This window comes from Oncorhynchus nerka, linkage group LG4 (genome assembly GCF_034236695.1).
Source record: "Oncorhynchus nerka isolate Pitt River linkage group LG4, Oner_Uvic_2.0, whole genome shotgun sequence".
NCBI lineage: Eukaryota > Metazoa > Chordata > Actinopteri > Salmoniformes > Salmonidae > Oncorhynchus > Oncorhynchus nerka.
Genome location: NC_088399.1, coordinates 100,161,677 through 100,176,676, shown reverse-complemented (window position 1 = coordinate 100,176,676; position 15,000 = coordinate 100,161,677). Strand labels below are relative to the sequence as shown.

Genomic DNA, 15,000 nt, shown 5'->3' with positions numbered 1-15,000 from the left:
CTCTTTCTCTCTCTCTCTCTCTCTCTCTGTCTCTCTCTGTCTCTCTCCGTCTCTCTCTGTCTCAACAAAATGCTCGGCACCAGCTTTCACATCCATCTAGATCCTCACTTCCCTGCTTTCCTCTGTTTTCTCCTTCCCTCACTCCCTGCTCCACATTGCTCCTCTGCTTATTACATAACCTCTTACTGCATTATCAGGTATTTTCATTCTCTTTCTGGGTGACAGGTTGTGGAGTGTGTGTCAGTTGGAACTGTTGTCCCTGGGGATAAAGGTTCTCTTCAACAGGAGACACAATTACTTGTCCATTTTCCATTCTCTCCCCTCTCTTCTCTCTCTCTTTCTCTAGCCCCTCTCTTCTCGTCTCTTCTCTTCTCTTATCTTCTCTCTCTCTTCTCTATCCCCTCTCTTCTCTCTCTCTTTCTCTATCCCCTCTCTTCTCTCTCTCTTTCTCTAGCACCTCTCTTCTCTTCTCTCTCTCTTCTCTCTCTCTTCTCTCTCTCTTTCTCTAGCCCCTCTCTTCTCTCTCTCTTTCTCTAGCCCCTCTCTTCTCTTGCTCTTCTCTTCTCTTGCCCCTCTCTTCTCTTCTCTCTTTCTCTTCTCTCTCTTTCTCTCATTCTCTATCCCCTCTCTTTCTCTAGCCCCTCTCTTCTCTTCTCTTCTCTTCTCTTCTCTTCTCTATCCCCTCTATCCCCTCTCTTCTCTATTCTCTTCTCTCCCTCTCTCTCCCTCGCTCTCTGTTTTTCTTTCTTTCTCTCAGAGAGAGAGAGAGAGAGACACAGAGAGAGAGAGAGAGAGAGAGAAAGACAGAAAAGAGAGACAGAAAACTTAAACAAACCACAGAACCGTAGTTCATTGGCTACAGACCTCACTCTGTTTATAACACCTCAACAGTCTCTTCCACTGAACACAACAGCACAACAGAGTGACTTACACCTCAGAAGTCTCTTAAAAAATGACTCATCCACCCCATGGGACTGAAGACACAACAACACACCAGGAGAACTACGATGTGGCTGCTGAATCTATGAACAGACAACGAGGGAGCCAGTGGACCCACGGGAGAGAGAGAAAGACAGATAGAGGGAGGGAAAGAGAGAACAGAGATGATGGGAGAGAGTCGGAGAGAGAGAGAGAGAGAGAGAGAGAGAGACAGAGAGAGAGAGAGAGAGAGAGAGAGAGAGAGAGAGAGAGAGAGAGAGAGAGAGAGAGAACAAAGGCACACCTCTGACGGGTCAGGGTGTGATGGCGCAGCACTCTCAGGACGCAGGGGTGTCTCGTCTTAGAGCCAAATACAACTCAGATTTGAGTGTGTAACTCAACGTTTCTACCAAACCAACACATTATTTATTTGCACTTAAAATGCATGGCACACATACACAAAACATTAGGAACACCTTTCCATGACAGACTGACCTTATTGATGTCACCTGTTAAATCCACTTCAGTGTAGATGAAGGTGAGGAGACATGTAGATGAAGGGGAGGAGTCAGGTTAAAGATGAAGGGGAGGAGTCAGGTTAAAGATGAAGGGGAGGAGTCAGGTTAAAGGTGAAGGGGAGGAGTCAGGTTAAAGATGAAGGGGAGGAGACAGGTTAAATATGAAGGGGAGGAGTTAAAAGGGTTAAAGGTTAAGTAGGGATCCCTTACTGCTAGGATCGACGTGACAACATCTGGTAAACTGCAGAGCGCGAAATTCAAAAATAGTACTAATAATATTATATATTAAACATTCATTAAAATACAAGTGTTTTGCATCGTTTTAAGCATTGAAAAGTCCAATGACCTCAAAATAAAAATCCTGGATGGTTTGTCTTCAGGGTTTCAGTTCTGTTATCCTCACATTAATTTAACAGTTTTATAAAACTTTAGAGTGTTTTCTACTATATATATATATATATATATATACTACCATGCATCCTAGCTTCTGAGTAACAGGCAGTTTACTTTGGGCACCTCAGTCATCCTTTGAGACAGTTGCGACATGGATTGCGTATGTGTGTCACCCAGAGGGTGAATGGACAAGACAAAAGATGTATGTGCCTCTGAACAGGGGTATGGTAGTAGGTGCCAGGCGCACTGGTTTCTGTCAACATCTGTAAGCTCCCATGAATCAGGTCAGGGCTCCAACAGAAGTGTCAGAGTAGATCACTTTTGATCTAGAGTCAGGTCAACCCTGTCCACGTAATCCTGATGGTAGATCAGCACCCCTACTCTGAGACACTGTGTGGATAAGGGTCCAACTCCTATTAACGGCAGATAAGGGAATGTCCTACCTTCACAGGAGGGAGGAGGTCCCTGAAATTCCAGGTGAGTCCCCAGACGACAGGTCAGAATGTTGTTCCCACTCAACTGGTACCCTGGTAGACACCTGTAACGCACTATGTCACCTGGAGGAGGAGGAGAGGGAGGGAGAGAGAGAGAGAGAGAGAGAGAGAGAGGGAGGGAGGGAGGTAGGGAGGGAGGGAGGAGGGAGAGAGAGAGAGAGAGAGAGAGAGAGAGAGAGAGAGGGAGGGAGGGAGGGAGGGAGGGAGGAGGGAGAGAGAGAGAGAGAGAGAGAGAGAGAGAGAGAGAGAGAGAGAGAGAGGGAGGGAGGGAGGGAGGGAGGAGAGGGGGAAGGAGGGAGGGAGGGAGGGAGGGAAAAAGAGAGAGAGAGAGAGAGAGAGAGTGAATACACATTAAATAACTACAGAGAATTTGTCTTCGTCACGTCTTTCACATAAACTGGAAGTGAATCTGTAACATCCAGAACACACGGTCCACAAAACCCAAAATGGAAGACAACAACAACGGATCCCTAGCTTTCATCTCCGTGACATTGTACATGGCCTCGGTACCCTGTTATCGTATATATGATTGATTTCTGTCTTTCTCTCTCTCTCTGTATTGGCTGGAAGGGCCCCATCTCTGTATTGGCTGGAAGGGCCCGTCTCTGTATTGGCTGGAAGGGCCCCGTCTCTCTGTATTGGCTGGAAGGGCCCCATCTCTCTGTATTGGCTGGAAGGGCCCCATCTCTCTGTTTTGGCTGGAAGGGCCCAATCTCTCTGTATTGGCTGGAAGGGCCCCATCTCTCTGTATTGGCTGGAAGGGCCCCATCTCTCTGTATTGGCTGGAAGGGCCCCATCTCTCTGTATTGGCTGGAAGGGCCCCATCTCTCTGTATTGGCTGGAAGGGCCCCGTCTCTCTGTATTGGCTGGAAGGGCCCCGTCTCTCTGTATTGGCTGGAAGGGTCCTCTATCTGTATTGGCTGGAAGGGCCCCTCTCGCTGTATGGCTGAAGGGCCATCTCTCTGTATTGGCTGGAAGGGCCCCATCTCGCTGTATTGGCTGGAAGGGCCCTCTCTGTTTTGGCTGGAAGGGCCCCATCTCTCTGTATTGGCTGGAAGGGCCCCATCTCTGTATTGGCTGGAAGGGCCCCATCTCTGTATTGGCTGGAAGGGCCCCATCTCTGTATTGGCTGGAAGGGCCCTGTCTCTGTATTGGCTGGAAGGGCCCCATCTCTCTGTATTGGCTGGAAGGGCCCCATCTCTCTGTATTGGCTGGAAGGGCCCCATCTCTCTGTATTGGCTGGAAGGGCCCCGTAAGTAAGCTGTTCACTGTCAGTCTGTTGTTTACAAAGCATTTGACAAGTAAAATAGTTTTTTTAATTTGATGTCTTCCGTTGTGACAAATCATTCCACTATGGAGAGGAGGGCTGTGATTCACAGTAGTGCACTATATAGGGAATAGGGCCTGGTCTAAAGTAGTGCACTATGTAGGGAATAGGGCTCTGGTCTACAGTAGTACCACTATATAGGGAATAGGGCCTGGTCTAAAGTAGTGCACTATGTAGGGAATAGGGCTCTGGTCTACAGTAGTACCACTATATAGGGAATAGGGCTCTGGTCTAAAGTAGTGCACTATGTAGGGAATAGGGCTCTGGTCTATAGTAGTACCACTATATAGGGAATAGGGCTCTGGTCTACAGTAGTACCACTATATAGGAAATAGGGCTCTGGTCTATAGTAGTACCACTATATAGGGAATAGGGCTCTGGTCTAAAGTAGTACCACTATATAGGGAATAGGGCTCTGGTCTATAGTAGTACCACTATATAGGGAATAGGGCTCTGGTCTATAGTAGTACCACTATATAGGGAATAGGGCTCTGGTCTAAAGTAGTACCACTATATAGGGAATAGGGCTCTGGTCTAAAGTAGTGCACTATATAGGGAATAGGGCTCTGGTCTATAGTAGTACCACTATATAGGGAATAGGGCTCTGGTCTATAGTAGTACCACTATATAGGGAATAGGGCTCTGGTCTATAGTAGTACCACTATATAGGGAATAGGGTTCTGGTCTATAGTAGTACCACTATATAGGGAATAGGGCTCTGGTCTATAGTAGTACCACTATATAGGGAATAGGGTTCATTTGGGGATGCAATCTTAACATGATCAGTCATTTCCAATGCAACAGAAGCACCTGCTGTGAGTTCCTCTGGCTATATTTGTCATTATTCATTTCCTGTTCACCGACGGCCCTCTGGGTACTGTAGTTTGGCAGTGAATCAGCATTGGCCTATGGCCCAATTGGATGTGTAGTCCTTGCAATGGAAGAGACGTTTCTCCTCAGAGCTGGAGAACAGGGGAGATCTGTGTGTGTGTGTGTGTGTGTGTGTGTGTGTGTGTGTGTGTGTGTAGTGTGTGTATGTGTGTGTGTGTGTGTGTGTGTAGTGTGTGTTAGGACATAGTATACAGCTGGCTCTCAGTATTCTGAGCACATTATTAATGAGCTCTGTTCTGCTTACATAACCTTCCTACAAACACTGAATTACAGGGGGATATGTGCCAGTGTCTATGTGTGTGTGTGTGTGTGTGTGTGTGTGTGTGTGTGTGTGTGTGTGTGTGTGTGTGTGTGTGTGTGTGTGTGTGTGTGTTAGGAGTTAGGTTAGGAGTTAGGGTTAGGGTTAGGAGCTAGGGTTAGGTTAGGAGCTAGGGTTAGGATATAGGGTTAGGGTTAGGAGCTAGGGTTATGAGCTAGGGTTAGGGTTAGGAGCTAGGGTTAGGAGCTAGGGTTAGGAGCTAGGGTTAGGGTTAGGAGCTAGGGTTAGGATATAGGGTTAGGGTTAGGAGCTAGGGTTAGGAGCTAGGGTTAGAGCTAGGGTTAGGAGCTAGGGTTAGGGGTTAGGAGCTAGGGTTAGGGTTAGGAGCTAGGTTAGTAGCTAGGGTTGGTTGGAGATAGGGTTAGGGTTAGAGCTAGGGTTAGAGCTAGGGTTAGGAGTTAGGGTTAGGGTAGCCTAGTTTAAGGTTTAAGGTTAGGTTTTTGTCTAGGTTAAAATTAGGGTTGGGGTTAAGATTAGGATTAGGTAAGAGTATGGGTTAGGATTAGGTTTAGGGTTAGAGTTAAGATTAGGATGAGGTTTAGAGTTACAGATTAGGTCTAGGTTTAGGGTTTGGGTTAGGGTTAGGATGAGGTTTAGAGTTACAGATTAGGTTTAGAGTTATAGATTAGGTCTAAAGTTATGGTTATAGATTAGCAAAAATAGGATTTTGTGTGTGTGTGTGTGTGTGTGTGTGTGTGTGTGTGTGTGTGTGTGTGTGTGTGTGTGTGTGTGTGTGTGTGTGTGTGTGTGGTGACTCACCAATTTTAAATTCCTTGCTGGCCATTAAGATCTCAGCATTGGGTATGATAGGGGAGGCAGGCAGAACTGGAGTCTATATGCTGGAGACAAATGAAAATACAGACGTGTTATCTTCTAGATATTGTTAGGAGGGGGAGAGAGAAAGAGACAGAGAGAGAGAGATACAGAGAGACATAGAGAGAGAGAGAGAGAGGGAGAGGAGAGAGAGAGAGAGAGAGAGAGAGAGAGAGAGAGAGAGAGAGAGAGAGGGAGAGAGAGAGAGAGAGAGAGAGAGAGAGAGAGAGAGAGAGAGAGGTTACAGAGAGAGAGAGAGAGAGAGAGAGAGAGAGAGAGAGAGAGATTAGAGAGAGTTAGGGAGGAGAGAGACAGAGAGAGAGAGAGAGAGAGAGGGAGAGAGAGAGAGACAGAGAGAGAGAGAGAGGGAGAGAGAGAGACAGAGAGAGAGAGAGAGAAAGAGAGAGAGAGACAGAGAGAGAGAGAGAGAGAGAGAGAGAGAGAGAGAGAGACAGAGAGAGAGAGAGAGAGAGAGAGAGAGAGAGAGAGAGAGAGAGAGAGAGAGAGAGAGAGACAGAGAGAGAGAGAGAGAGAGAGAGATACAGAGAGAGAGAGAGAGAGACAGAGAGACATAGAGAGAGAGAGAGAGAGAGAGAGAGAGAGAGACAGAGGGAGAGAGAGAGAGAGAGAGAGAGAGAGAGAGACAGAGAGAGAGAGAGAGAGAGAGAGAGAGAGAGAGAGAGACAGGAGACAGAGAGAGACAGAGAGAGAGAGAGAGAGAGAGAGAGAGAGAGAGAGAGAGAGAGAGACAGAGACAGAGAGAGAGAGAGAGAGAGAGAGAGAGAAAGAGAGAGAGAGAGAGACAGAGACAGAGAGAGAGAGAGAGAGAGAGACATTATCTACCTCACTCGCTTTGGCAATGTTAACACATGTTTCCCAATAAAGCCCTTGAATTGAAATTGAATTGAAAAATTGAGAGAGAGAGAGAGAGAGAGAGAGAGAGAGACAGAGAGAGAGAGAAAGAGAGAGCTGATGGAGATGATACTGTACATACCTTGATAGTTGATTTGGAATAGTCCACCTTTCTCTGTGTTGCTACGGAAACGCACCAGGATCTGATTGGACGTGCTGCTGGCTGGTTCGTTGGGCTCTCCTTCCATAAACACACCTAGCTTCCTGGCTGTCACCTGGGGGCCGTCCCTAAGGGATGACAGGTGAGGTGTCAGAGGTTAAAATTATTGATGGAGGGGGGGGGGATCGATACATTTTTTATTATTTTGGGGGATACAGCACAATATTATATTTTACAATATCGCAGTATAATTTTTGAGCTAGTCTCCAGTAATTTGTCACTTCTTGTTCTCTTTTCTTTTTTTTCTCATCACTATTACTTTCATGATTCATTTGTAATTTAATTTTAATTTTGTCATGGTTCTCTCTTGGTTCTCTCAATACATTCATGAGTGTTGTGAGAGGTTCAATTCATATCATTGTGATGATACTGTACTGAGATGTCAAAGTTGAAACGCCCAGTCAGTGGCTCAGTGGCGTTGAGATTTAGGGCATTCCACCAATTCCTTTTGTTTTGAGAAGTGTAACTTGGTATAAAAATATATATATTTACAAATGTTTTTACTTCAGAGCATTTTTACATTCTGTTCAACTTCATATGATTTTTTTTTTCAGACAGGCTACAGACTCAGTGAGCATAGCCTTGCTATTGAGAAAGGCCGCCGTAGGCAGACATGGCTCTCAAGAGAAGACAGGCTATGTGCTCACTGCCCACAAAATGAGGTGGAAACTGAACTGCACTTCCTAACCTCCTGTCCAACGACCATATTAGAGACACATATTTCCCCCGGCAAAGTTATAAAAAAACTAACTTAATTTATATTTATACTCCCTGCCATCAAAGCACCAGCTCAGCGTTCAACAAATCAAATCAAATGTTATTTGTCACATACACATGGTTGGCAGATGTTAATGTGAGTGTAGCGAAATGCTTGTGCTTCTAGTTCCGACAATGCAGTAATAACCAACGAGTAATATAACCTCACAATTCCAAAACTACTACCTTATACACACAAGTGTAAAGGTATAAGGAATATGTACATAATGATATATGAAGAGAGAGAGAGCTGATGTATCAACACCATAGTACCCTCAAAGCTCATCACTAAGCTAAGGATCCTGGGACTAAACACCTCCCACAGCAACTTGGTCCTGGACTTCCTGACGGGCTGCCCCCAGCTGTTGAGGGTAGGTAGCAACACATCTGCCACGCTGATCCTCAACACCGGAGCTCCACAAGGGTGCATGCTCAGTCCCCTCCTGTGCTCCCTGTTCACCTATGACTGCGGCCAGGCACGACTCCAACACCATCATTAAGTTTGCAGACGACACAACAGTGGTAGGCCTGATCACTGACAACGACGTGACAGCCTATAGGGAGGAGGTCAGAGACCTGGCCGGGTGGTGCCAGAATAACAACCTATCCCTCAACGTAACCAAGAATAAGGAGCTGATTGTGGACTACAGGAAAAGGAGCACCGGGCACGTCCCCATTCTCATCGACAGGGCTGTAGTGGAGCAGTTTGAGAGCTTCAAGTTCCTTGGTGTCCACATCAACAACAAACTAGAATGGTCCAAACACACCAAGACAGTTGTGAGGAGGGCATGACAAAGCCTATACCCCCTCAGGAAACTAAAAAGATTGGCATGGGTCCTGAGATCCTCAAAAGGTTCTACAGCTGCACCATCGAGAGCCTCCTGACCGGTTGCATCACTGCCTGCTACGGTAACTGCTCGGCCTCCGACCGCAAGACACTACAGAGGGTAGTGCGTACGGCCCAGTACATCACTGGGGCTAAGCTGCCTGCCATCCAGGACCTCTACACCAGGCGGTGTCAAGAGGAGCGCCAAGTCTAGGTCCAAGAGGCTTTTAAGCAGCTTCTACCCCCCCTAGCCATAAGACTCCTGAACAGCTAATCAAATGGCTAACCGGACCATTTGCATTATGTGCCCCCTCCAACCTCTTTACACTGCTGCTGTTTATCAGAGACCCTGGTCAACAGTAAGTAAGTCTGGAACATTTGATGAATCTGTTATGCCTACAGATGATCTGTGTGCTTCTGTTGTATGTCTGATTGTTTCCTGATGAACTCTGACTTTCCCTGGTTAAATAAAGGTGTATATATATATATATATAAATACTCACCAGACAGTGATGAAGTCATGTGGCCCATGGACCTGCAGTAGGGTAAAGTTGAGTCTGACACCCAGGCCTGTTGCTACAGTGATCAGCCAGGTACAGTCAGCAGAGCTGGGGTACTCCTCCGGATAACCAGGAGAGAAGATAGTCCCGTTGTCTGACGTGATGTTACCCCCACAAGGCACTGGGGAAATGGGGGGGGTGAATAAATACCACAGACTGAATAAAACCATACAGAAGACTTTATCCAGGGGAATCAGTGAATAAAGGATTATGTCTCTGTCTCTGTCACACACACACACACACACACACACACACACACACACACACACACACACACACACACAGAAGCCACAGTGAGGACACAGTGTTCCAGGAAGACACATAACACGATCCCAGTGGGAGGCAGGGGGAATGGAGTTATGGATGGAGGGACACACACACATGGGGCTGTGGAGGGCACACATGTGTTAGGGGGTGGTAGTCTTGCACACACAGGACACAGCTGTATGTGTTAGGGGTGGTAGTCACACACACACACAGCTGTATGTGTTAGGGGTAGTAGTCACTGGGCAGTAGAGGACACAGCACACACTTGCTGGGTACACACACACACACAGGGGTGGTAGTCACACACACACACTAGCTGTTGTTAGGGTGGTACAGTAGAGGACACACATGTTTTAGGGGGTGGTAGTCACACACACACACACATGTTTTAGGGTGGTAGTCACACACACACACACACACACACACACACAGCACACACACACACACACACACACACACACACACACACACAGACACACAGCATGTGTTACACACACACACTAGCACACAGGACACACACACACAGACACACATGTGTTACAGTCACTGGGTACACAGGACACTAGCTGTATGTGTTAGGGGTAGTAGTCACACACAGGGGACACTAGCTGTACAGGGGTGGTAGTCACACTGGGTACACACACACACACAGTCTTGCACACAGAGGACACACACACACAGCATGTGTTAGGGGTGGTAGTCTTGCACACACACACACACACATGTGTTAGGGGGTGGTAGTCACACACACACACACAGCTGTACACACACAGGACACAGCACACACACACACACACACACACAGCTGTACACACACACACACACACACAGCTGTATGTGTTAGGGGTGGTAGTCTAGCTGTACACAGTACACACACAGGACACACACAGGGGTGGTAGTCACAGTAGAGGACACACACAGGGTGGTAGTCACTGGGCAGTAGAGGACACTAGCATGTGTTAGGGGTGGTAGTCACACACACACACACACACACACACACACACACACACTGTACAGGGGGTGGTAGTCACACACACACACATGTGTTACACACACACACAGAGGACAGCACAGTAGAGGACACAGCTGTATGTGTTAGGGGTGGTACACACAGCACATGTGTTAGGGTGGTACACACACACAGTAGAGGACAGCTGTATGTGTTAGGGGTAGTACACACACAGTCTTGCACACTAGCTGTATGTGTTAGGGTGGTACACACTAGCACACACTACTGTATGTTTTAGGGTGGTAGTCTTGTTGGGCAGTAGACACAGCACAGTAGAGGACACTAGCACACACTGTATGTGTTAGGGGTAGTAGAGGACACACACTGTATGTGTTAGGGGGGTAGTAGAGGACACTAGCACACAGCACACAGCACAGTCTTGCTGGGCAGTAGAGGACACTAGCACACAGCTGTATGTGTTAGGGTGGTACTGGGTAGTAGAGGACACTAGCTGTATGTGTTAGGGGTGGTAGTCACTGGGCAGTAGACACACACTAGCATGTGTTAGGGGTGGTAGTCACACACAGAGGACTCACACACAGTCACACACACAGCATGTGTTAGGGGTACACACACTAGCATGTGTTAGGGGTGGTAGTCTAGCATGTGTTACACAGGGGACACACACAGGGGGTGGTAGTCTAGCTGTATGTGTTAGGGGGTAGTAGAGGACACACATGTGTTAGGGGTGGTAGTCTAGCATGTGTTAGGGGGTAGTAGTCTTGTTGGGCAGTAGAGGACACAGCATGTGTTAGGGGGTGGTAGTCTTGTTGGGCAGTAGAGGACACTAGCTGTATGTGTTAGGGGGTGGTAGTCTTGTTGGGCAGTAGAGGACACTACATGTGTTAGGGTGGTAGTCTTGCTGGGCAGTAGAGGACACACATGTGTTAGGGGTAGTACACAGGGGTGGTAGTCACAGTAGTGGACACAGCATGTGTTACACACTGGGCAGAGGACTCTGGCTGTATGTGTTAGGGTGGTAGTCTTGTTGGGCAGTAGAGGACACACACACACACACACACTAGCATGTGTTAGGGGTAGTCTTGCTGGACAGTAGAGGACACTAGCTGTATGTGTTACAGTAGGGGACTCAGCTGTATGTGTTACAGTCTTGCTGGACAGTAGAGGACACTAGCTGTATGTGTTAGGGGTGGTACACACACACACAGCACACACACACACACACACACACACACACACTGTGTGTGTTAGGGGTGGTACAGTAGAGGACACAGCACACACAGCACACACACACACACACACACTGTATGTGTTAGGGGTATTAGAGGACACGCTGAGATGGGCAGTAGAGGACACTAGCTGTATGTGTTAGGAAGCCTGTTAGTGAGTGAGGACTAGCGGTTGGAGTGTTCCAGGAAGATAAGGCCATAACCCCGATCCCAGTGGAGGCTGGGGAGGGAGGGATGGAGTTATGGATGGAGGGATGAAGGAGTAGGGGATATATGGGGCTGTGGATGGCACTAGCTGTATGTGTTAGGGGGTAGTAGTCTTGCTGGGCAGTAGAGGACACTAGCTGTATGTGTTAGGGGTGGTAGTAGTCTTGCTGGGCAGTAGTCTTGCTGGGTAGTAGAGGACACTAGCTGTATGTGTTAGGGGGGGTGGTAGAGGGCACTAGCTGTATGTGTTAGGGGGTAGTAGTCTTGCTGGGCAGTAGAGGACACTAGCTGTATGTGTTAGGGGGTGGTAGTCTTGTTGGGCAGTAGAGGACACTAGCTGTATGTGTTAGGGGTGGGGTGGTAGTCTAGCTGTATGTGTTAGGGGGTGGTAGTCTTGCTGGGCAGTAGAGGACACTAGCTGTATGTGTTAGGGGGTGGTAGTCTTGCTGGGCAGTAGAGGACACTAGCTGTATGTGTTAGGGGTGGTAGTCTTGCTGGGTAGTAGAGGGCACTAGCTGTATGTGTTAGGGGGTGGTAGTCTTGCTGGGCAGTAGAGGACAATAGCTGTATGTGTTAGGGGGTGGTAGTCTTGCTGGGCAGTAGAGGACACTAGCTGTATGTGTTAGGGGGTGGTAGTCTTGCTGGGTAGTAGAGGGCACTAGCTGTATGTGTTAGGGGGTGGTAGTCTTGCTGGGCAGTAGAGGACAATAGCTGTATGTGTTAGGGGGTGGTAGTCTAGCTGTATGTGTTAGGGGGTGGTAGTCTTGCTGGGCAGTAGAGGACTCTAGCTGTATGTGTTAGGGGGTGGTAGAGGGCACTAGCTGTATGTGTTAGGGGGTGGTAGTCTTGCTGGGCAGTAGAGGACACTTGCTGTGTGACAATCGTCTCTGACACCACTGCACCCTCCCCCTCCTCCTCCCCCTCGTCTCTGACCCCACTGCACTCTCTCTCCCCTCCTCCTACCCCTCGCCTCTGACCCCACATCACCCTCCCCTCCTCCTCCCCCTTGTCTCTGACCCCACTGCACTCTCTCTCGTCTCCTCCCCTCGTCTCTGACCCCACTGCACCCTCCCCTCCTCCTCCCCTCGTCTCTGACCCCACTGCACCATCCCTCCCCCCCCCCATCCCACCCCCTCCCCTCCCCCTTCCTCCCCCCTCCCTCCCCCCCCTCCCTCCCTCCCTCCCTCCCTCCCTCCCCTCCCCTCCCTCCCTCCCCCCCCCCACACGTCTTCTAAACCCCTCTAAGGGGGTGCTTTGCATTTATATGGATGTTTTCAAATGTCCCCAGAACACACAGGCGGTCCTGAAACAACGCTGAATGAGGTTGAACCCCCCTCCTCGCGTTCACTAACATGTTCTCCTAAACCCCACTGACTGCTGGGAGAGGAGAGACCCTGTGTGGAATAGAGGAATAGAATCACAGACAACTTACAAAATAGTTTTAGTTTATGATAATATTATTTAGGAGCAGCTTACCAATCAAATGTTTGGACACACCTACTCATTTAAATGTTTGGACACACCTACTCATTCAAATGTTTGGACACACCTACTCATTCAAATGTTTGGACACACCTACTCATTTAAATGTTTGGACACACCTACTCATTCAAATGTTTGGACACACCTACTCATTCAAATGTTTGGACACACCTACTCATTCAAATGTTTGGACACACCTACTCATTTAAATGTTTGGACACACCTACTCATTCAAATGTTTGGACACACCAACTCATTCAAAGGTTTGGGGACACCTACTCATTCAAAGGTTTGGGGACACCTACTCATTCAAATGTTTGGACACACCTACTCATTCAAAGGTTTGGGGACACCAACTCATTCAAAGGTTTTCTTTATTTTGACTGTTTTCTACATTGTAGAACAATAGTGAAGACATCAACACTATGAAATGACACATATGGAATCATGCAGTAACCAAAAAAAAGTGTTAAACAAATGAAAACATATTTTATATTTGAGATTCTTCAAAGTAGCCACCCTTTTCCTTGATGACAGCTTTGCACAATCTTGGCATTCTCTCAACCAGCTTCATGAGGTAGTCACCTGGAATGCTTTTCCAACAGTCTTGAATGAGTTCCCTCATATGCTGAGCACTTGTTGGCTGCTTTTCCTTCACTCTGCGGTCCAACTAATCTCAAACCATCTCAATTGGGTTGAGGTCGGGTGATTGTGGAGGCCAGGTCATCTGATGCAGCACTACATCACTCTCCTTCTTGGTCAAACAGATATTAAGGAGCCCTGGAGGTGTGTTTTGGGTCATTGTCCTGTTGAAAAACAAATGTAAGTCCCACTAAGCTCAAACCAGATAGGATGGCGTATTGCTGCAGATGGTAGCTATGCTGGTTAAGTGTTCCTTGAATTCTAAATAAATCACAGACAGTGGCACCAGCAAAGCACCATCACACCTCCTCCTCCATGCTTCACAGTGGGAAAAACACACCTCGTTCTCCTTCCAACCAAACATGCAGAGATTCATCCATTCACCTGCTCACAAAGACACGGAACCAAAAATCTCATCAGAGGATTTCCACCGTTCTATTTTCCACGCTCGCGTTTCTTGGGCCAAGCAAGTCTCTTCTTATTGGTCTGATTCACACAGTCTCTTCTTCTTATTGGTCTGATTCACACAGTCTCTTCTTCATATTGGTCTGATTCACACAGTCTCTTCTTCTTATTGGTCTGATTCACACAGTCTCTTCTTCTTATTGGTCTGATTCACACAGTCTCTTCTTCTTATTGGTGTCCTTTAGCAGTGGTTTCTTTGCAGCAGTTCAACCATGAAGGCCTGATTCATGCCGTCTCCTCTGAACAGTTGATGTTGAGACGTGTCTGTTACTTGAACTCCATGAAGCATTTATTTGGGCTGCAATCTGAGGTGCAGCTAGTTGCCGATTTCTGAGGCTGGTAACTCTAATGAACTGATCCTCTGCAGCAGAGGGTAACTCTGGGTCTTCCTTTCCTGTGGCGCTTGGTGGTTTTTGCGACTGTACTTGAAGAAACTTTCAAAGTTCCTGAATGTTCCAGATTTGACTGACCTTCATGTCTTAAAGTAATGATGGACTGTCATTTCTCTTTGCTTATTTGAGCTGTTCTTGACATAATATGGACTTGGTCTTTTACCAAATAGGGCTAGCTTCTGTATACCACCCCTACCTCGTCACAACACAACTGATTGGCTCAAACGCATTAAGAAGGAAAGAAATTCCACAAATTACATTTTAACAAGGCACACCTGTTAATTGAAATGAATTCCAGGTGACTACCTCAACAAGCTGGTTGAGAGAATGCCAAGACTGTGCAAAGATGCCATCATGGACGACTAGGCTTTCAAGAATCTCATATATATATATATATATAAAGTACATATATATCTTTGACTCTGTCTTTCTTTATAACACTCCCTCTGTCGCCATATC

General features: G+C 47.3%; 1 protein-coding gene across 1 annotated transcript in view; it reads right to left on the bottom strand.

The window, feature by feature from the left end:
- Window positions 1-15,000, bottom strand: part of LOC115127591 (CUB and sushi domain-containing protein 2-like) — a 967,797-nt gene that overhangs the window by 112,963 nt on the left and 839,834 nt on the right. The window contains 5 exon segments of the mRNA XM_065018162.1: window positions 2,273-2,386; window positions 5,620-5,673; window positions 5,676-5,699; window positions 6,668-6,813; window positions 8,831-9,008. Coding sequence (XP_064874234.1) covers window positions 2,273-2,386; window positions 5,620-5,673; window positions 5,676-5,699; window positions 6,668-6,813; window positions 8,831-9,008 — 516 coding nt within the window.